General features: G+C 33.3%; 1 protein-coding gene and 1 long non-coding RNA gene across 6 annotated transcripts in view; one reads left to right on the forward strand and one right to left on the reverse strand.

The window, feature by feature from the left end:
• Positions 1 to 24,527, reverse strand: part of Sin3A (SIN3 transcription regulator family member A) — a 41,396-nt gene that overhangs the window by 9,943 nt on the left and 6,926 nt on the right. For 4 of the 5 annotated variants that reach the window (XM_085188470.1, XM_085188474.1, XM_085188473.1 and 1 more), the window contains exons 2-17: positions 22,983 to 23,073; positions 18,598 to 18,661; positions 16,097 to 16,230; positions 15,467 to 15,669; positions 14,142 to 14,265; positions 9,416 to 9,594; positions 8,593 to 8,711; positions 8,072 to 8,166; positions 5,879 to 6,007; positions 5,643 to 5,765; positions 3,630 to 3,797; positions 2,344 to 2,434; positions 1,794 to 1,965; positions 1,454 to 1,608; positions 739 to 876; positions 110 to 207 (exon numbers count right to left, since the gene is read on the reverse strand). In XM_085188470.1, the coding sequence (XP_085044596.1) occupies positions 110 to 207; positions 739 to 876; positions 1,454 to 1,608; positions 1,794 to 1,965; positions 2,344 to 2,434; positions 3,630 to 3,797; positions 5,643 to 5,765; positions 5,879 to 6,007; positions 8,072 to 8,166; positions 8,593 to 8,711; positions 9,416 to 9,594; positions 14,142 to 14,265; positions 15,467 to 15,669; positions 16,097 to 16,230; positions 18,598 to 18,661; positions 22,983 to 23,045 (2,055 nt within the window). In that variant the 5' untranslated portion in view covers positions 23,046 to 23,073. Of the gene's footprint in view, positions 1 to 109; positions 208 to 738; positions 877 to 1,453; positions 1,609 to 1,793; positions 1,966 to 2,343; positions 2,435 to 3,629; positions 3,798 to 5,642; positions 5,766 to 5,878; positions 6,008 to 8,071; positions 8,167 to 8,592; positions 8,712 to 9,415; positions 9,595 to 10,173; positions 10,428 to 14,141; positions 14,266 to 15,466; positions 15,670 to 16,096; positions 16,231 to 18,597; positions 18,662 to 22,982; positions 23,074 to 24,527 lie in introns of those variants that run through there. The other variant, XM_085188475.1, reaches the window with a different exon arrangement.
• LOC146537135 (uncharacterized) lies at positions 13,666 to 18,603 on the forward strand. Its single transcript, XR_014878148.1, has 2 exons — positions 13,666 to 14,105; positions 17,431 to 18,603. It is a non-coding gene; the product is annotated as an uncharacterized LOC146537135 (long non-coding RNA).

Raw genomic sequence — 24,527 nt, forward strand, 5'->3', positions numbered from 1 at the left:
TGTGCCGCTTGGGCCTCTATTAGCCTCAATTTTTTTTTAATTGACAAAATCCAATATCACTTTCCTAACAAAACAAACACCAGGGGATTTATAAAACATTATAACATACCTCTTTACAGAGTGGAGTACGTCCTGAACACCGTCGCGAAGCAGCTTCGCGCGGGAGAGCACAGTAGGATGTACCTAACCTCTTGCACGTCGACAGATCTGTATGGAGGAAACAACATTAAAATTATATTATGTTGTATATTTTATATATATATATCTTTATTTTTATATTTACCCGCACATAATATGATAGGCAGAGAGCAGCTAGTGTCAAAATACTCCCCGAATTAAAGACACCGAACGGAGAACGGTCAACTCACTCTTAAATTTTATATCACAAACTAATCATAGTGTAACACACGAACCAAATCTTTTGAAGTGTATAATTTTTGTTGCATTGTTACAAATATTAGTGTTAATAACACCCCATTCCCCACTTTCCGCCGAATTCTGGAGGCAAGAACTCAACGCCGCACTTTGGCTCGACATCACAGCAAGTGACTGAATGAATGAAGCTAATAAATATTTCATTTTATCGAATGGGAATCAAACCTATAACCTGTAGCGTTTACAGTTACACGCGTGTCCTGCCTCAAAATTATAAATAATAATAGCATATATTTAAGTGTTCTTGATACATCATTAAAAAGCACACTAAAAATTTTAATAGTAATATATTATAATATCTACCTATATCCATAGCAGCCTCTCCCTGAGGCCTGTCATGCCGGAGTTGAGCTCCAAAAGCACCAAGAGGCTCATAGCGCTTTGTCTCCAGCCGCCTCTCATATCCGAGGAGCCCGCTTGAACTGCTAAAGTTGTTGTACCCTGCAGCAATTAGAAAGAAAATATTTCGATATTATAATTTTAAAGTAACCAACGCCTATAAATAATTGATAATAGCTAAATTGTTATTACTATTGTAATTTCTTATATATTTTTATTATTTTGCTTATATAAAGACTTGAGATCCTACAGACAAACTCATTAAAAAGTTTTGTAGGACATAGCATAATTTCCTATGTATCTTCTATTGTAAAAATAGATAAAAACTTGGATTACAAAACAAAGAGAGATATTGAACCAACAATAGTTGCAATTAAAATGTACAACATGCCACACTTGAGTATTAATCTCCAAAATATGAATTGTCAATTTTCGTATTATTTCCTAAATCATGAAGCTATTTCATATTTATGTAAATTACAAATTTGTAATTCACTTTTCAAGCAATCTTGGAGAGTTCTCCAAGATTTTTAGATAGTTATATAAAACCAATGGGTACCAAATTTGACCCGAGTAAAATGTCTATGACAGACAGATGCAAACTTGCAAATAATCTTATAGGTACTGATTTTTCCTACAGAAAATAAAGTAATAATAAATAACAGTTATCAATACCCACCAGCATGTGTATTAGTGGGTGTGTTTGGTGGTGACACTGGTCCCACAAAGTCTTGCAACCACTTCTTGAGCTCCGGATGCCTGTATAGGAATGGCTCCGTCATGAGGAGCAATTCTGATGATGATATTATCTCGTTGGTGAAGAGCAGGAGGCATCTGAAGAAGAGAATTGAATTAATATATTATTTCTTTATATTTTTTTCTTTATTTTAACTTCATGCTGCCCACATCTCTTTATCATCATTAAGATATGTACACAACTTTGTACTTAAAAAAACTTCAAAAAAGCAATTTACCAAATATTTAATCAAAAATTCATCATTTAAAAAAAAACAAGTTACCTTAAGAAGTTCTCATAGACATGCTGAGACCTCAGGGCCTTGCGTGCCTTATCAAAGAAATTGTAATCGCTGGCAGTTGCCAACTTAGCTGCTTCTGCATATGACACATCTCGTAGAGGAGCTGGAGATGGAATCGCTGAACGAGGCTTCTTTGCTGGTGGTGCTCCGGAGGCTAAATGAAGGAAATAGATATGAAATAGCTAATTATAAGAAATCTATTGTAAAGTATCTTAAATGTAGTCAATTTTCTTTTAGCTTTCATGTTTTTTTTTGTTTTATCACCATTAACTTTGTTTAACCAACATGAAAAAGCATGAAAATAATTCATTTTCGAAAGCGTGATCGAACCCACAATCATCGTTGTTAAAATCACAGTTAACACTGTTCTTTATTTGTCATAGTCGTAAATAATTTAATTTCATATAATTTTAACTATTAAATTGTACCCTTGACTGCAGTAAACTGTTTCTTAATACCTATTTATAAATTATATTATTAATACTAGTTATACTATGTAAATGTGAACCATCATTTAATAAAAAAAACCCACCAATCTGTGTGGAAGATCCAAAACTGGGTGATCTCTTGAGATGATGATGCTGGGGTGGGGCGGTTGTGGTTGTTGTGTGTTTCGGGAGAGGCTATGAGGATAAAGAAAATATTATTTAATTAAAATATTATTGCAATTGTGTACAATTCATTATTAAATTAGATTAAAATTCAAAATATCTTTATTCATATTTACTTTTGTGAGCACATTTTAAACTGAATAATGAAAGCAATTGTCAAAATTATAATAATTATAAAGAAAATACTAATATAAGCTCTCCAAGACTGTTAAAAAGTTGACTTAAGTACCAATAACTAGTAAAAAAAATTGATTCAGATTCTCTAGTTAAAACTGATAAATCAATAATTAAGTCATATAGAAGCAAAAGCAGCAACAATCATCTTAAACAAATTGACAGTAGCTGTTTTTTTAAATTAAATGATTAATGCGTTTAAAATGCTCAGTTTTTCTATGTTTTAAAATTATAAATATCCACACAAAATCTTATTATTTAATTATACTAATGTCTGTTCGTCTGTTTGTCTGTATGTGTGAAACACAAAAAATCCACTTCCATAAAAAATACAATTTAAAATAAATACGCAATTAAAAGTCGATATACCTAACAAAAAATTATGATTATATCATATAATAAGAACTCGTTAACCATCGGTAGCATCGGTAAAAGAATTAACGATCAAATTATCGTGTCACACTATAATCACTATTTTTACCTCTGTTTCTTGGCAAAATTTCTTTTCCAATTAGCAGGTTGTATTTTTCTTTTTCTAGTGGAATTATTATCTACTAGAGAAGGGTAACTTCTTTTTGTTATAATACTTTCCAATAAAAGTTTACTATAAGTTTTTCTACTTTAAATGTTTAAAAATAATTGCGTGGTCGCGTCGTTAGTAAACAAAAATCCCACGAGCAATGGCGACACGTGATTGGTCGAGAGTGATAACCAACGGTGGATATTGCTGTATTTGCTAGTAACGTATATTTTAAAAATTTATTTCAAATAGCTACACTAACGGATTACATTTATAGTTACATTTTCAAAAAAGAAGGATGTTGCTGCTTTCGCTTTTATATGACTTAATTGAAAACAAAAGAAAAGTCATTTAATAATTTCTATAAATCCCTCATTTCATCTAAACCAAGAAACATTTTTCAATGTTGAAAACGTTAAACTTATTAAATTTATTTTTAGTAGTCCTTACAAAATTACAATAATTAAAACTAAATTCTATTCATTTCTAAATAATATCAATATATCAACCGACCTGAACATGATGATGTGGATGAGCCGGCGCCTGCACGTGCACGGGGGGGTGTTGGGGGTGCTGGGTGTGTTGGGGGTGCGGAAGGTGCTGGGAGTGTTGGGGGAGAGGCACATGAGGGGGTGACACGGGAGTATTCGAAAACCGCTCAGGCTCCACTTCTGGACGAGGCTAGATATGGAAAAAAAGTATTTAAATTATTTGGATTTTTTTGGACTTCCGTTGGATCTAGCAAGTGACACATACGTTATCTGAACTCTTAAGCATTTTAATAATAAACCAAGTGAAATAACAGTTTGTCTTAAATAGGCATAAAACTGTAAATCACGTCAGTGTTGGTTGAATTACGTATGATAAAAGAAGGTAATAATGAGTAAAAAAGTGCAAGAACAGAAAAACGTAATTATATAAAAGCACATGTGTAAATTAAAAACATAACTTGTATACATCAATCTGATTTCCGGAATATGACATCTGATACACAAAGTTGCCATAATAAATAACTACCATAGACAAGAAAAGTGTTACCCTCCAAATTCAAGTGTTACTACTACTAAAAAAAAATAGGATTTTTAGTAATTTAATTAGAGCATGAAAGCCAACACAAAATAAACAAAACAAACTCTCTTCATTTCATGCATCGGTCACATACTAACTCATTCTACAACCGTAGTAAACAATAGCAACAAACAAGCGCCCCTAGAAAAACGTACAAGAAAAAAACAACAATACTTCCCCAAGTCGGCTGGTCCCCATGGGGAGAGTATGACCACAATCCCCAGAAATAAAAGAACGCAAAAAGACAAACAGTGAGAGTAACATGTACACAAAATGATGAAGAAAATTGAAATATAACACTAAGACCTGACAAATCAATTATGAAGTTGAAAAAGGTTTTGGAAAATATAAACTGAAGTAAACAGAATAGGTGAAACAATACAGCAGCATCAAAATCACATACTGTACTGAGTAAAGGAAATATTACAGAGATGTATGGAGTTGGTTTTTTGGTGAAAATTTTTTTTTTGTGCAACACCATAGGAGTTATATGTGCGTTGTCCGGCCTTTAAGGTTTGCGCGATTTGTTGTAAGGTAACCATGTCATATCGACCTGCAAAACACTGTCATTCCATAGTTCTGTGGCATGAGGAAGGAAATTCCTACGAAACCGCACAGTAGTGGAGTGCCACATATTCTAGTCCATGAAAAGTTTGATTTACTGGAGGTCAGACTAAAACAGCTAAATAACACTTTTGAAAAAGAATCTAACAAAAGACAAAAATACGATTAAGATATACACCCAATGATTATTAATATATTATTATTAATTATCAATCCTAATCCCTAAATTGCAACCACTTTAATGTAGCAATAATCCGTTTCTTGAGTATAGCTTGCTAATAACCAATCCAAATGCATACTTTACATCTGTCTTTGGTAGGACAGACACACGGAGATTAAGATTCATCTTTGTATGAAGCTTACAACTTGTGCATGTCCATAAACAATCTGTACTTTTGACATTTGGTTCGATAGGATAGACAATTGCTAATTACAATCTGAGATGTTTTTTTTATTATATTCTAGTTTTGTAATATTGGTTTCATATTTTACTTTGTTAAGGAAAATAAAAAAATAAGTTGAGTGATATTTCTTCGAGTGATAATGATAATGTTATGGACGCAAATATATATATTTTTCCCAGAGATCTAGCACATTACACAGCTAGAACTTAGTGTCAAGACACTGCATTCTCAATCATCAGCCCGAATTTCTATTGTATTTGTTTTTACCTATTTTAATAGATAATTTCATTCTGAAAATGAAAATTTAAAAACAGAACCTAGATATCAACCAACAATTATTCTAATATTAACAATTTTTCTTACAATTTCATAGTGTATCTCACAAAGCAGAGGTTAGGCAGAGAGAAGTGTCAAAATAATCCATTCCTCGTTTTCCGCTAAAATTTGCGACGTTGCATATTGAGTAACGGTGTCAACATTTTTTAATTACCTGCGGTGGAGGCGATCGTGTATGAGGCGGGATATGTGCAGGTTTCGTGACCGCTTTGGCATCGGGCAGAAACTGTCCAAATTCCGCCAGCAAGTCGTCTTGGTTCTCGAATAGTTTAGCCACCTGTTGATACCAAAACTATATATATTCCAAAAATATTTGGGAATTCACACTTAACCATACCACATATAGCAGGGTAGGCCAAATCCGGGGTAACTCAACGCCACGCCACTCACCTGCGCATACACCTCCTGCTCGGTCTGCTGTTTGGCCTGCGGCTCCTTGACGTCGCGGTGCCCACGCTGGTACGCGTGTAGGATCTCTAGGAAACGCTTGTACTTGTCCGGCTGACGGGAGAAGCGGGACTAAACGGGAAAAATATATTTTTGTTAAAAATAAAGTTTATAATTTTATAAATATGAGAAAAAAATGAATAGAAAAGTCAACGCTTTTTCCAACACTCAATTCACTTGTATGAGGGCACCTAGTGTTAAGACACTCCGTTCCCAACGCGCCGCAAAACTCTCGCGACATTGCGTGTTGCGTTGCGGGGAACTCAAAGCCACATTTTGCCTTGTTAGCAGAGCGAGAAAATGATATTTCATTTCGCAGTGTAGAAATCGAACTCTGTGCTGAATACTCAGCACCCATGCAGTCTTCATCACGACCCACCGCCTAACCTCGGACTTATTGCCCCAATAACCCTTGACGAAACACGTAATTGCCTTCGACGCATGAAGAACGGAAAAGCGGTGGGACCTGACGACATTCCGATCGAAGCGTGGAAATCGTTGGGCTCTCTTGGTGTGCTCATGCTTACTGACCTTTTTAACCATATCTTGAACACTGGTAAGATGCCGCATCAGTGGCGGCTTAGCTTCATTACCCCTATTTACAAAGGAAGGGGCAGTGTTCAAGATTGTGGTAGTTATAGGGGCATTAAGCTTATGAGTCATACCATGAAGCTCTTCGAGCGCATGATCGGCCTCAGGCTCCGCCGAGAGTGTACTGTCTCTGAGTCTCAATATGGATTTCAGCCAGGATCGGGCACCATGGACGCCATTTTCGCCCTCAGAACTTTGATGGAGGCATACAGGGAAAAAAGGAGAGCTCTGCATGTGGCCTTTTTAGATCTGCAGAAGGCCTTTGACTGTGTGCCTCGTCAGTGCATCTGGTGGGCATTGCGATCCAAAGGGATCCCTGAGGCCTATATTGAGATTATCAGAGACATGTACCACGATTCCGCTTCTATGGTTAGGACTGCTGTTGGCGACACTAGACCCTTCCCGATTACGGTGGGGGTTCACCAGGGCTCGGCTCTTAGTCCGTTCTTATTCAATGTAGTGCTCGATACTGTCTCGGCTCACATCCAGGACCAGCCTCCATGGCTGATGATGTATGCCGACGACATAGCACTCATTGCCGAGAACCGACTGACGCTGGAGCGTAAAGTGAACCTCTGGAAGGGTACGCTTGAGAACGGCGGTCTTAAACTAAATGTATCGAAGACAGAGTACATGCCGTACATACAATGGTTGTAGTACAGCCGGGACTCGAGCACCATCCTTATAGGTCCTGAGCCAGCCGTTAAGTCGGAGAAGTTCAGGTACCTTGGATCCGTTATGCACGAGTCTGGAGGCATCGACCACGATGTCCATGGCCGGATAAGCGCTGCCTGGGCCAAATGGCGGGAGGTCACTGGTGTGGTCTGCGACCGCAGAATACCGCCCAAGCTCAAGGGGCTGATATACAAGAGCATCGTCCGACCGGTTCTTTTATACGGCAGCGAATGTTGGCCAGCACTATCTCGGCACACTCAGGAGCTTCACGTCACGGAAATGAAGATGCTGAGGTGGATGTGCGGCGTAACGCGGTCTGACCGCATACGCAACACATTCATTCGAGGTAGTCTTGGGGTCCGTGACGTAGCGGATAAGCTCCAAGAGAGTCGTTTGAGATGGTTTGGCCACGTTACGCGCCGGCCTAAGAACTACGTCGGACGCAAGTGCCTTGCTATACCAGTCCCTGGGGTGCGACCTCCCGGACGCCCAAGGAAGCGCTGGTTGGATGTCGTGATGCAGGACATGAGAGCCAATGGTCTAACCACCGAGGATGCAAAAGATCGTGCAAAGTCGAGTAGGTTGTGTAGGAAGGCAGACCCTGGCAATTAGCCGGGATTAATGCCAGGAGGAAGAAGAAGAAGTGTAGAAATCGAACCCACAACTGTCGCATTACAAAAATTCTTTATTTCAATATTTTCTTATTTAACAAGAACAATTATATTTTTTTTGAGATTATATAAGTTTATAACAATATAATATGTATATCCTAAGAAAACATATTATATTATATTATAGTAAATAATAATAACATTCCTTTTCGAGGCGGAGTTTAACGCCACACACAGACACACAAAATAAATAGAATACCTTAATCTTATTGACATATTCAATGGCATGATTGAATTCCACTGGTTGCCCCGCAGCCGCTCCGGCGTGTCCCGGACCGCTACTTGGTGCTGTCCCTATAATTAAAACATTTATTATAAAAAATGCTTTCAGAACACTCAAGGTAAAGTAAATGCATCGGTTGTAGCTTCGATTCCCACTCTGTCGTTGCTCCCCAAATGAAATATTTTCGTTTCTTTGCTCTGGTGATAAGAACAAATGTGGCGTTGAGTGGGTGTACTCAATGTCTCAAGAATTTAACGATACGTAAGAAACAGTGTGAACACTAGATTCCCTATATTTTAAGTAATAAAAACACATGCCAAAAGAAAGGGCATTACTAATTTAAATTATTTAATTTTGTATGTAAAAATATCAAATATTCATCAACAACTCAATCTTACATTACGCCTCTTTTATTTTATTAAATATTTTCTTAGAAATCACACCACAAACCATTGATAAATCCAAAAAAGGAAGAAAACAACAAAAAAATTACAAACCTGGTGCATGATGTATAGTCCCGGCTTCGATCTGTTGGTGCGCCTGCGATATATGATGTAAAGTGTTCGCTGGACTCGCATTCACGGACAAATTGTGCACTATCGCCGTACTGGCAGACCTACAAATTTTTATATATATAATCTTTACAAAAATAAGGAGTAAAATAAAGGGGCAGAGGGTTAATAATTATCAGAACTCTTTATAGAGCAGCCGTAAGTATTTATCATTGTGATCAATCGGTAATTAATATCATCATTTTAGTAAACTCTTAGGCAGTACGGTCAACGAGTCGTGGCCGCTCTGAAGTTAAGCTTTTTTGAAGCTTTTCTGAAGTTAAGCGAGGTTTTGCCCTTTGATTACTGAAAAAAATAATCATAAGTCCGCTCGAGCCATAGCTAACTTATTCAATTGCAGTGTTACACATACCACCACAGTGCTCGCCACACAGCAGGGTCGGTACAATTTTTTTAATAATTAATGTGAAACAAAAAATCTATATACGTTATACTTTAGACTTTCTAATCTGTTTAATTAAGGCACTGCTGTATTGTTGGAAGCCATATCTAAACGCGCACGCGAGACATTTGTCCCGTCATAAATATCACCTGTTATATACATTTTTTTTTCTTATAATCCTACTAATATGCTTTAGCGTTTAAGTTTAATGTTTAAGCGGACGAATTCGTGAGAGTGCTAGTTATTTATATCTTTATTTTGTACGATTTCCCTAAAAGAATACTTTATTTATAATGACACATACGTAGACCTCTTGCTTCATAATTATTTTATCTACATAAAAATTATATTTGTATCTATACTCACGGCGGCACGGGCATCAGATGCACCAGCTGAGGCTGCGGCTGGGTGTGATGAACACCAAGGAGCACCCCGCCACTGCCCACTCCCACGTTGCCGACTCCCACCCCAACACCCACGTTGCCCACACCCACGCTCGGTACTGGACAGTTGGCGCCGGTTGGCGATGGCATTGATACTGATACCTGGATTGGAAATACAAAAGTTACTGTTAAGATGAACTGGTCTTCAGTTACGAAACACATGTACATACTTTGTTCTTATAATTAATTTGTCATATAAGTTCCATCATATATTGGTTTATTGTTAACAAACTTTAAATGGTGGTGATAAAAACAAAATTGTGCAATTAATTTACTTACAATTAAATATTTTTTTTACATTTTACAATTAGCTATATTGGATTTAGAATGACATCACATTATTTTTCGAGTTGCTCTCAACGAGCCGTTTCATTTGATACCCATATTGTAGAAGTACATTAAAAACAACTATTTCGCCGTCTTGTATAGTCCACCATATTAGATATAGAATGACGTCACATATTTTATCGTGCATTGTCATCCAAACTAAACGTGTATACAAAATTTCAGCTCAATCGGTTAAAGATATCAACTTTAAAATTGAGCTCAAAGATTTCACCCGAACATGCATAGGTTACAAGTTAAATAAAAGCTTTCAAAATTACCAAAATTAGCTTTATCTAATAACGACCGTAAAAGCTTCTTACATCGTACAATATAACCGTATAGAGTAGAGCTTACCGTAGGTGTAAAACATTCGTATTCGGTGATCGGATGTCAACGTGGTTTCATAAAACTGCTTTAGAAGTAAGTGATAGCAAAACAGACTGACAATGGCAGTAATAACTAATTTTGATAAACTAATCAATTGAAAACACTAGTGATACTTTTATTTTATTAAGTTATTAAAATTATAAGTATCTAGTAGTAAGTAATAAATAAATTATAAATAATCCTACAAATATTGTAGGACTCACTTAATTTGTTTTGGACTCAATTACGCACTACTGTAGACATGGGCCGTGATCACTAGTTTTGTGCACACGCGTAGCTAGTTACAAAAACTGCTTATTTTTGTAACTAGTTACAAATGCGTCATAACCATTTGTAACTTTAATACGATTACTTTTATAGTTATGATTACGAAAACGTTTTAGGTTAAATTACAATTACTTTGCTACTAAAATGTAATTATAATGATTAATTAATTTATTTCATATACAATTATTTTTATTTAACATTATTTAATAATATTAAATAATGATTATATTAGTGTCAATGTAGCCATTAACAATAATATGTTTTTTTTTTCTTGAAATTTTCATAAACAATATTTATAGTTTGACTTCTGCAGTTACATTGCGTGTATAATACAAAACAGTACAATATTTTTGTTTTAGTAATGGATATAAAAATAATATACAATCAAATTCGCCTATTCTCTTTTTTCGTTGCGGTACGAAGTATGTACATAATGTATAACAGAGCGAGATACAACTGTGCTAGCGTCGATGTAACTTGATCAGTGCTTACTGCTGCTGCTACTCTCATGAAACTGCGTATGCGGTGATTTCGGCTCGTAAGCAGTTTCTGAAACTAGTGACGCCATGTCGTCATCTCGTTAATTACACGTGTCCACATAACCTTTTGCTGCTTTAATTACTAATCCAAGAAAGCAACCTGGATAGTCCAAGTGATCAGCGTTTAATTATAGGAATATTATTAATATTAACCGATTACTCATTTCTATTTAGGTTACTAGTATATGCCGATTACATTCATTTGTGATTTTAAAGTAAAACTATGTATATTTGGCAAATTGTTTATTGCCAATTATATTTAACTGTTATTATTTAACAATATTTCATTGTTTTAACAGGTATGTACTAGATTATTCTTATAAAACAGTAAAAGTTAATTATTCATATAATCATCATTAACTTTATGATATAACTTTAAATATTTAGTACTTAATTATTTAAGCATTACTAAAAAGAAAAAAAATATTTGTCTATTAATCTAAGTTTAAGTCACTCACTTTGTTCACTCAGTCAGTCACTTTCAAGAGCTCAAGAATTAATATCTTCTAATACTAAATTATTATGATGTGATAATGTGGATAACTCTCATTAAAGTAATCATAAGCTAGTTAAGTTGCCTGTAACTTATTTGTGGTTTAAACATATTTTTATTCTATACCATTTTTATATTTTATTAAAAATAGTTATTATTGCGGGTAAGCGAAAAAAAGGGAGCGTCTCGAGTAATGGCGTCGGTCGTATTGTGTTGAATTGTAAAGCTAATTTAATTGTTTTCTTAAAAAGTGAAGTTTTAAGTGTAAAACAATATTGGGATACAAATATACATACGATAAATACGTACAACGTATAATTGAATCACACAAATTGATTGGAGGATGGCGGAGGCGCTTGGCGTGGCGCCGGGGGCGTGGCCTCGTTTTAGTGCGAAACTGAATTAGTTATCAAAAAGGATAATAATTAATAAATAATTGGAGGTCAACGCGACACGGCGTCGCGGGCTTGGGTTTTGTTATCAACTTCAAACTGCTCCATAGTAAAAGATATTATAAAAAATATCTATTGGTGATTTTTCTATTAATATTTATATAATCTATATGTGTATTGGTGATATAAAGGTGAAAGAGACCCAAGAGTGGATAAGTGTTGTAGGATTAACATTTTTAATTATAGTTTTTAGGTTATATGAAATAGGTTTAATTGTTGTTTGTATTTAAAGTTTAAATTCTATTTATTTGTTGTATGGTGAAGTCCATTGTTCATTTATATTTCTTTTTATTTGCTATGTACTAAACATATATCTATTGTAAATAGTATGCGAACCCTTATTTTTTTTAATATATTAATTTTGTTTTGTATTGTGTTTTATTAAATACCTTATTATTATATCTTGTTTAAACAATTACAATTGTTACACTAAATTTCATTGATTGATCAACTTCAGAGAGGTAAGCCAGCAGATATTTATTCTGATAATTGCACATCGTTTGTGGGCGCTTATAATGATATTTGTAAATTTTTAAAGTCTAATTACAATTCATTGTCAGGAAATTTGGCCAATGAAGGAATAAATTTTCACTTTTGTCCACCTTACTGTCCTCATTTTGGGGGTCTCTGGGAGACTGGTGTACAAGCGTTAAATTTAATTTAAACATAGTATTGGGAAATTGTAATTTAGTTTACGAGGAACTGATCACTGTCCTAACGCAAATAGAAGCTACCCTTAACTCGCGACCGCTCACCCCTATAGTGATTCAAATGACCTGATGCCGCTAACACCAAGGACACTTTCTTATTGGGAAGCCTCTAACAGCCCTGCCAACTCCTGACCATCAAACAACTTATTTGAGCAGATACTTAAGGTTGTAGCAGCTCCGTCAACATTTTTGGACCAGGTGGTGCGAATAGATGACAAGAATAACATTTTTAATTTGTTTTTCAATTACCCACTAGCTTTGTATTATTAATGGTTAATCTGAGAAATCGACCTAGATAGACGGAGAATTCCAATACACTCACTTTATTACTGAATGAAGAGTACCTTGTTGGACGTGAGACAAAATGTAAACAAAATGTTTTAAAAAAAAATGTCTATTTCTCCTTTCCATTTATTAATTTATAGCACAGTTTCTCTAGTTAGTTGTACTGTTCTTATGTAGTCTTTTCTGAAAGCCTCGCTCCATGATAAAAATGATAAAAACTAAATGGTTTTGTTAGTAATAAATCTTATATTATATATTATCTAATAAATTTACTATATTTCTGTTTGTAACTTTGAATTAGATAAACATATCGAAGTTAGCAAGATTTGCGTTTGAGCGTTTTTCCATGTCAATTATTTAATAAAAATATTAAAGTTCTTCAGAAATTGTAATATCATATTACTTGCTATTAGCGTATTACTTCCATACTTATACTTATGAAATTTATTAATTCCTTTAATTGTGACCTTTAGCTTAATCTGGTTAGCTTTCTATTATGTCGTGGCTCCCAGAATGGAGTTTAGTTTCAAATAGTAAAAATTATTATATATTCCAAATAAATACTCATAGAATATTTATATAAAGATGTATTAATATTTAATGATACAAATGTACAATCGGATTCTAAAAAAAAATGAGTTGATATTACTAACTAATATATGTGAGTGAGAATCGATTGGTTCACAATCGTCTGGGATTAACCAATGATGAGAATGGCTTTATAAATTATGTTTGATTTAATGTTTCTAATAAAATTCATAAGTAGCCATTGTAAGATCATATTAATATTACTGGTACTGATTGATGATTGTGAGAATGGATGGGTTCATCGTTGGCACATTTATAGATGATGTTTAATGCAAAGTTTATGTAAGGTTTATTTTAAAATATATACGTATTAGCAGTTATTTAGAAATAAGTAATTATTGTTAATCTAGCCTCCATGCCGAGTGTTAGATAAGACTACGTGCATGAGGACATGCACAAGGTCAGGATGGGCGAGTGTTAGGTTTTATAAAAAGAGAGTAGTTAATCAATCAATAATGGTATAAAAGCGACAGATATTGTCAATGTGCCAGTGTGATTCCGGATACGGCATAGAGGCTAGACGCATAATACTACTGGTGAAGGAAATAAATGGAAGACTGCATAAGTAAGTATTGTTTTATTAATAATCAAAGGAACCCACCTTCCCATTGCTCTGCACTATAATCTTATATCCGGGTGGTAAGAAGGTATTGAAGCCCACAATGAGCTCCGTGTGACCCTCGAACAGGTCGGACACCCTATTTATGACTCCCGGCGTATCGATCCTGAAAGAAATACTATGGATTAATTGGGTTTTGAGGGTATTTTTAAATATATTTTGATTATTAAGGTGGTATCAGTGAAAAAAAGCAGCCATTTAGTTTTATCATGGTGGTCAAACGGTAATTGTTATCATCATTTTAGTTATGAATTAAAATAAAATTCAACCAATATATAATTGTGCTATTCCTGTCTTATTATAATATTTAACAGTTTAAAATAGCTTTATTTTCTAATCATATTTTGGTCATAACTCTTTTGTCCTCTTATATTTTTGTTTATTATTGAGAATCTTACAATTTATATAAAATTATTAACTACTAGGCGGACCCTCGCTTAAACTATACGAATATTTATAAAAAAAATATGATGTTATTTTCAGTTATCAATAGAATTAGTAAGAAAGTATAACCCTAACTAAACAATCAAAAGGAATAATAAGCAGACATATTATTAGAAAAAATATCTGAGTAATTTAAATGCACCAACAAAAGAAGTAAAGGTAACTAAAGGATATTCTTAATATTAGAAAAAGTACCTAAAGTTCGTGCGTGTGTACAACGATATCGATTCGAATTTTTGCGAGCAATATCAAATAAAATCGATTACGATGTATTAAGTATATAACATCGGTATAGGTAACCGAACTGAGATAAACAAACAAAGAATGTTTGGTAGTTTTAGTTATTCTAAATATACTTTACCTAGCGGATGCGCGCAGCTTCGCTTGCTTATTTGCACCCTTAGGGGTGAATTCTAATAAACCTTGAAATACGTGTTCAATGAAATATTTTTAAGAGTCTAAATTTAAAATTTTATAAAAATCGGTGCCGATTTAAAAAAAAACTTACAAACTTTAAGCCCCTATTTCATCCCTTTAGGGGTAAAATTTTTCAAAATTAACATGGCAGAATAAATTGCATGTCAAATTAGAAAGTATTTTAATATATTAGTAAATATGTGTAATGTAATGTTATATAGCCTATAGCACTTCTGAAGAATGCAGCTTTCATACAAAACAAAGTAAATCAGACCAGTAAATCCAGTGATCTTAGTGTTCAAACAAACAAACTCTTCCGCTTTATTATATTAGTATAGATTAAGAATTTAAATTTAAAAAAATATTCTTGCAAGACAACATTTTATAAATCATCCAAAAAAATCATAAAATCATTAAAAAAAAACTTATTTTAATGGTATACTCACGTCTGACTCTTAAACTCCTTCATGATATCCAAAAAGTCATTATACACTTGAGGTTGCGTATTAAACTTGTATTTGACCTGGTCGAGATAAGACAGGGCATCCTCCACCTTCAGGCGTTGGAACTGAGCTGGTGGACCACCCGGCATCGGAGACAGGTTGGGAGACTGGCGACCAGGGATGGCCAGCGGCTGCTGGCTCACCAGCTACAGAAATGAAACATTTTCTGTTATATTTTGTTGTGTTATTCTTGTTTTGGAGCGAATCAGTAAAGAAATCAGTTTAAAAAAGCAGCCATTTTATTTTATCATGGTAGTCGAACGGTAATTGTTTTCATCATATAATGAGTAGCAGAGTCGTAGAGAATGACTCATTCTGTTCATTCAATATTTTATCAAAGCCTTAGCCTATTCATATAACTGGTCGGTAAATAATTAACAGAAAAAACCAAACTGTTTAATTTTAAACATGTTTACAATGTTAATTCATGCTTAGGAAACATAAATGATTTTAGTAGTATATATTTCATAACAGTAAAATTTTTAAGTAAAAGTTACGTAAAAGTAAAAGTCTAATTAATTTTAAAACAAACATCAACTATCTAATGATACCGATGATAGTGACTCAACTCACCTTCAATCTGGGTTGTACTTGCGGCTGTTTAGGCGCATACTGTACATTTGGCTTTAGATAGTTGATGACAGCAGGCGTCGAGGCGCGGGTCGGGCGGCCGAACCCGCTGCCGACTGATAACATTGCTGTTGCTCCTGGTAAACAAACAAACAAACTTATGTACGTAGGTAGGTAGGTATTTCTGACGTATTCAAAACTTTTAACTTGACGAGTATATTCCCATATTAAAAAAGAAAACTTATTTATATTCAGTTTTACTTTGGAACCTAGTGTTAAGTCACTAAAATAAATAGCGATTTTTTTATTCCCCAAAAATAAACGAAATCCAAAATGAAAAAATTAAATTCTGCCTTAAATTTTTATTTAAATGTTCCTAATTAAATTGTACTCTACAATTTTTTAATTACACAATTATACACAAGTCGTCATTCATTATGATATCAATTTAATTAATATTAATAACTAGTGTTTAAACATTATAAGAACTTTCAGATATTATCTTCAATAGAATATCTAGTGATATCTAGCGGAACTCAACACCGTAAACAAACAACATCCAATTCGATAAGCGAGGGAAAACCAAATAAATAAAATCATTCGAGTGGTCATAGAAATCTCTGAATTTTTTTAACAATAAAACTCAAAAATGAGACACGAAGTTAACAAAATTAGACTTCAAAATGATCTATACGAACATGAAGTATGCATGTGTTGCTAACTGACCTAACTCAACGCAAGTGTACTCGCACACCTACGTTCCCGACAACAAGTTTGAGAAGCAAAGTTTTCTCTTATTGTTAATATTGGACGAGTATTATTGAAGTTATATATATTTAGATTCTACTTTCAAGCCCGTCGTGGCGCAGTGGGACATTATTCCGCCATTTAACATGCTCTGTCTTTAAAATTAAATGGAAATGTAGTGTTTTAACACTATATTCTCTATGCCTATCAGTATCCTGCAACGCGGAAAGTGTTTTTTTTTAATGAGAACATTCTATATAGATACGACTGTGTTTTGGCACAAAGCAGGGTCGATGCCCCCGTTTTATTTCTGTATTGACCACACAAAAGCTAGTTTCGCAAGTCATTAAATATGAAAACGTTTTTATATTTCATTCGTTGTTTGTATATCATTTGGCCTTTTTATGTAAAATAATGTCAATACTCTACGAGAAATGAATTATTAGAATATACAACTAGAACTAGAACTATGGACATATTCATTAGATTTAAAACGTGCTTATGAGAAGCATTATTTAAATTAACAATACAAGGCAATCTAGCAATTTCGTTGGAGCTGTTTATAAATCGTTAAATCTTGTTTATTCCAGGCTAGCGGCCAGTGTAGACACCAGTCGTGGCGCGGGGGCACGAGCTGCGACTGTAAATGTGACTGTTAATGTGATATGTGTAAGGTTGTAAACTCGATTCCTACTAGGAAACTAGCCAAAGCGTGGCGTAGAGTTGCAACCACTTAACACGTCTCCCGAATTTGGCGGAAAGTGGGAAACGGGAATGTTTCATTTTAAACTGAACCCGCGTCTTCGGAAAGGGAATCACCCTACCACATCACATGTAATCACTATAACATGTTCTAAAAATAAAGTATTCTAACAAACTGCACCGCTACTGCAAATTAATAATTCGTGTGGCGCAAAAAACTTTTCATCACTAACAAAGAGTAGTATTGAATGACATCATATCGTGGCATGTATAGCATAGAATAAGCGAGAGAGAAGAGAGGAAGAAAAAATATAATAAAGTCTAAATAACAGCCCTGGTGAAACAGAACATTGTCTGACAGTAAACACGAAAATTTTGGGTTCAGTTCTCACTCGGAGAAATAAATTATTTTCATCATTACTTTAATAAGAACCGAAGAAGCTGCATGGCGTTAAAAAGGTGGGGGGGGATGGTTTACGGAGTCGGAGAGGAGACTAATAAAAATAAGCACTTCCAAAAATTTATAATTGCTATAGCCACAAAAGCTTCATTGCTAACGAGAGACAATATTGATTGACACTATACCATGCTACGTATCGTGCCTACATTTTGCACTGGCTTTGGCTTTGTCAGGATAATGGTCCTGTTATGCATCATCATCATTTGGGGTAAAATTGCATTTTTCTGCTATAATTTTGAACCTATTTAACCGTATTAATCGCATGTATTTCTTTAATAATCTTCGAAACACGACGTTTCGAACAGTAGTCTGTGGTCTTCATTGAAATCTAGTTTTATTTATGCTTTCGCACTGACTTTAATTTTTAACCGCCTTCAAAGAGAAAGTTATCAATTCGACTGTATGTTTATTTTGTAATATAGCGACAAATTTAGAAATATTGAAGGAGACATCAGAAGGAAGGCAGCAATGCTTGTATCAACACTAACATTCTGTCAAAGCACATCACATTTTCGTCATCATTGTCTCTTAAATATGTTCTTATTCTTAAAACCTATAGAATAAAAATAGAAATATAAAATAATAAAAAACTTACCCAATATCTGCGGTTGAGCCGATTGGGCCAATGTGTGCATGTTGCTGGCTCCCGCTTGCTGAATCTGTAACAAGAGAGAGTACTGTTAAGTAATTTATATATTTTTTGTAAAGACAAAACAACACTATCATTTTTAAACCGAAATAAGACTTTTTTAAACTAAAGAAACTTGAGATTTTGTTTAGTCGAAGTTGATTATATTTGATGTTAATCAAAATATAATAACATTTTTTTCCATTACTGATGACTTTTCAAGGAGCTTACAGCGTATATACACACAAGTGGGAGACGAACCATCAAGACTATATAAAACATTAATTATTTCCACAGGCCGTCACTCCACCATGTGGTATCCATTAGACGTACAATTCTATGTAACGAATGAAGCAGCTACTTGTTTGATCAGCAATTCTTAGAAGACTAATTTAGTTATTCTGGTAGAGAAAAGAAAACTGATATTTTCCTTATTTTGGTCCTAACATTGAATTACTAAAAAGAGTGTAAATTGTATAATAATTATTTTTTTTACTTTACTTGTTTTTCCCAATATATGTAACGTAGGCAGAGACTACTTTTTATATATTTTATGTTATTATGTCTATTTAAATAAAATATATGTACTATTACACAGATTAAGCTATAAAGCGAGTAAAATTTATTTTACTATGTTATAAAAAAATCTATATCAAATTATAATTTTCATAAGTTAATATATTTTGGAAAATTTCGAACACTTTGAAAACAATTTGAAACACTTTATTTTCCACTCTCCGCATATCTAACACGTACTTTACTTCAAAAGTAAAACAGAACAAACATACATATATGTAGATATAACTGTACAAACATTTTCGGCACACCGTAACCCATGGGTTGGGATGCGATGCTTCCAATGCTAGTTTGCTATGTCCCCTTGTACGCAGTCATCAAGCTTATTGTAAGCGAGCGACGGGATGGGGGGACTTTTTGAAATTAGTCGGAACCGGTTCAAAATAAGTTCATTTATAAAGAATAAAATATTTTATATCAAGTCTGTTCCAAGACAGTCGATACTAATATATTCGTAAACTGGTAGTGAATTTACACAAAATAATAATGTAATGTAAGAAAATAAATGCTGTGTCTCTAAAAGTAGCCAAGTAGGAGGAGGACGCATTGCCTTCATATAACTATGACTAAGACAAAATAAAACTTAGTTGCTAAACTAATCTAATTACTTAAATAATTTGACAGTGTCTATGGTTTCGTGTTTATTCATACAAAATACTAAATACATCATTTTGACAAGTCACTTTTGCCACTGGAGTAGTGGCAAAAGTGACTCCATGCAACCAAACAAAACCACCAAAAAAAGAGAAAAAGAACTAAAACTTATATTAACCATAATAAATGAAACCATTTCCACTATGTCAAAACAAACAGGCCTTTGATCTATTTACGTATCGCAGGTACGATTACGACAAACTGGCAGGCGCGCCAACTGTGACTCAAACTTCACTTATTTAAAATTTAAAACTTTTCCTTACGTCATATCCTTGGTTGATAGTAATGTAAATAAATATTGTTTTTTTTTTAATATGTATAAAGTATACACAGTATGCAAATGGTGGCGATAAAAATGTAAATTTACGGTTAGCGCCCGCCACGCCTACGTCTAAAAGTAGGGCGGGTAACGTTATATTAGTATCTAGTTTATTTTTACTGTACGGTATTATTTTAGTTGTGGCCGTCGTGGCGCTGTGGAGTTTCACTATAAAATCGAGAGTTGTGGGATCTCTGTCCATACCTCGGGGTAATTATTTATTTAAATTATTTTTATTGTGGCACTCCAGTAGGTAGACAAAGAGCAGCGTTGAGAACCACCATTCTGTTAAGAATTACGTTTGTAATATATCGAAAACTGGACGGAAAGTAGAGAACGGAGTGTCGCTTAACTTATGTTTAATTATTTTACACAACTTATTGAAATACACATGATCTCATGAACTAACAAGTCAGTATTTTCAGATTCGATCCGATTTGACTGCTAATTCGCATAAACAAATTCCCTCAGCCTTCCTTGCTACTTGCAGGATAGAGTTATTTATTTATATATCATTTACATGTAGTTGTAGCCTACCATTAGATTGTCTATAAAGTTGATAACCTCGTTTGTATGATACAAGTATATGTATAATATCTGCATAATAACATGGAACTATGATCTTAATAAGTTGTTTTCAATGTAATCGTACTTTGTTTAGTTTTAGTTTAGATTTAATGATTTTACTCAATTGCACACATGTGGAGAGTGGAGTGTTTTAATCTAAAATCTTCCCCCATTCAACTTTTAATAAACGACTTTTCATTGAGTTTGGCTATTATTTAGCTTCCTAGCAAGAAAATACAATGTGACACTTCATTTATCTTTACCAGAGCAGAGTTATGAAAATAACTGAAATATAATAATTCCTCAAAGTGGGAAACAGACATACAACTGTAGGGAGACTGTGCTACTGTGCCTCAGTAATTTGCCCGTTTTTTTTTCTTTACAAATTAATCTATAAAATTATCTATATTTATCTATCTAATAATAACCTTTTCGAAATTCACCAGTAAACAATAATTTAATTATGCAGCATCAATGCTATGAGGAAAATGAGTGCAATAGTGGGTTTATCTATCTATATATATAAAATCGAAAGGTCACTCACTCATCACGAAATCTCAGAAACTACGTGTGCTAGGAATCTCAAATTTTGTATAAGACGTATGTGCTCCTTAAGACGGGAATTTGCAATAATCGATTTCTAAGGGGTTATTTTGGGGTTGAAAGTTCGTATGAAACTTCGTTACTACAAGTGCTAGGAGTCTCAAATTTTGCATGGACGTCTCTTATAGGACGTTGGTACTCATGGAGACAGAAATTAATAATAATGTAGCTCAGGCAGGCGAAGTCGCGGGCGGGCCGCTGGTATATATATATATAGTAAGTCAATGACAATTGAGTCAAGGGTGTTTTGGGAAAAATTGTTCAAAAATATAGCTACAAAATCATTTCTACAAATCATGGTGATGTTTTATTCACATTAAGCGATATCTTCTTAATTGATAAAAAAAAATGTTAAAAGATGGCTCATTGAATGTAATTCTTAATCATAAATAATTATGAAGAAAATTAAATAAACTTGTTTTTCAAATCTAGGATTCCTATTTAATATAAAAAAAAAATTGTGAAAAATTTAAATTCATTCCATGAAAAAATTACATACAATTTGTATGCTTTAATATCTTTTAGGCACAGATGAAGAAAAACCAATGCATGACCTTTTATAAACATCTTAATTTAATTCCCTTTATATATGTGTAATGATTGACACATAATGAGCCGCACTTCCTTTTCATTGTGGTCGGTTGAGTGGTTGCAGTCACATTGCATGTGAAGGATGCAATCATCATTCAAACTACAAAGCTATTTAAACTATTGAGTTAAATGTGCAAGTTTGATGCTTGCAATGTTGTATTCTATACTTTCAAAGAAAAAATATAATATTTTTTAATTACTCTTTATTAAATTTTTGTAAGGCTTGGGACTTACTAATTAAGTCACATGTTCATGCTCCATTTTATGTAAAGATATTTAAATTTCACAAGTTTCTGTATGTTTATACAGTTACAAATCCTAAGTATGTAATAATAAAAACATTGAATACTTCATATTTTTATTGCATAATAAAAACTATATAATAAAAGTATAATATAACAAAGTCATATGTTTACAATGTTTAACATATTACTAGGTTATAGTTGGTCAATGTAAAAATAAAAAAAATAGAAGAAAAAGAATGTAATTCTTGTTAAATGATATATAAAACTTCCAATTTTGTATTTTAAATGTTTTTTGCAACACTAAAATGGAGGCTTTTTAAAAAACACCTGCTGTTGTGCAATTTGTTATAACAGCCATATATTTTTTAATTTATCCCTCACAAACATAAACAACATAAACAAGTATAATACAATAATTCTTCATTGTAAAGAACAAATGTAAATATATTACTGTAATATAAATAGCTAACTGTTTTCTGTTTATAATCCTAGCATTGTTTATTTATAATTTTTATCACTACACTTTAAATAGACATCATTCTAATATTGAAATTTAATCTGTATTTATAATTCACAATATTAATGTAGAATCTAATCTATAATTTTGCAATAATAAAGATAATGGAAAATTGAATGTAATCAAACATAGATAGTATTAAAACATGTACTCAATTTTAGCTTTAAAATATAAAAAACAATAAGTTAGCTGTGGCATGACCATGATCAATGTGAAAGTGGTGAACTTTTAAGTTCAACTTGGTTATAATAGTATTGGAAGTTGTAAGTATTGTAGTTACCTGAGCAGGAGTCTGCATGGAGGGCTCATCTGGCCCCAGGCGGGGTCCCGAACGCTTCATCATGATGGTCAAGGGCCCATCACCCGCTCACCTGGAAATTTGTAAAGAAATATTCATAAATATATAGTAGACTTAATATTACCAAAGTGTTATTAGTCAATTTGGGTTTAAAGACTTGAAAAATTATATATAAATATGTCATATAATTGTAAATGTAAATATTCTAATAATAAATAATAAATTGGAGGATATGAGAAACTATCTACAAATCTATAAACTTCTTTATATTTATGTAATCACTTAGTACTCCATTAAATCTTCTTTTTTTTAAATTAGCTGTTGTCAATAACCATTCATGATAGTAACATAACCTATATTATAATGTGCAATTCCTTTTTAAGAGTTATTACAACAAAAAATATATATATATGATTTTTATGTTAGAGTACACATATTTGTTATAACATTTTCGGCACACCATAACCCATGGTGAAATTACGATGCTTCCAATGCTATATTAATATATCCCCTTGTACGCAGTTATCATGCTTATTGTAAGCAAGTAACGGGATGGGGGGATAATGTGTCATTTAGGTTATACCAACAACCAATTTTTTTTTATTTATACTAAATTGTACTGATGCTGCTGCTGTTGATTTAAATTAAAAAATCTTTGAGTTTAATAGTTATCTACTTATTGAGAAAGGTTTTAATGTAACCAACTCATCAGAGCTACCAACCACACAAGAGAATGTGCCATGTGTAACTAGTGCAGTTATTTCTAATCAACCATGTGGACGAACAAATTAAATTAAAATTTAGTTTTATATTCTTATATATCAAATTCAAATATTTTATATTTTTTTTAATTTACATAATCATAAAGCTTTACATACATGGTTTAAAAAACTGCTTACTAGATAAAAAACACTGCCAACACATGCTTATCCACATTTATACACATAACCTAAATTAGTAACAGGCATTAATGAAATATGATTACTTTATTAAAGAAATTATAATGGTAACTTGCAATTTCACCTTTTGCTTGTTGGCGTATAATTCAAATTTGTCAAGGATAAGGTTAAGATTTGTTCGAGAAATGCGATAAAATTACAGTCACGCGGTTTAGTGCGTGCATTGATTGTCAAATGACAGGATTGATTTTGTACGATTTTGTTTTTTTAGCATATTTCTTATATAACATTTAGGCAGAGATAAAGAAGTGTTAAGACACTCTGAAACGTTCTCTTTTATCTAACCCATTTCGAGATTTTTCTTGAGTAATTGTGTGGTGACATTTGAATATTATTTAATTTTAGGAAGGACAACAATAATAATAATCAACTTTCATGTTATATAACTGAACGCTCACCTCATGTAAGTATCTATCTACCTAATACAAAACAAACATTTATCGACTGTTTCTCGATGACGTCATCGGCCATTGCGTGGGCATAACTAAATAAAGTATTAAAACCTGCAAGTTAGCTCCATTACATATACTTATATTATATTAGAAGTGATAAATTGCGCAACAAAAAT

This window comes from Heliconius melpomene, chromosome 7, assembly GCF_056956725.1.
Source record: "Heliconius melpomene rosina isolate 202511_hmr_F chromosome 7, ASM5695672v1, whole genome shotgun sequence".
NCBI lineage: Eukaryota > Metazoa > Arthropoda > Insecta > Lepidoptera > Nymphalidae > Heliconius > Heliconius melpomene.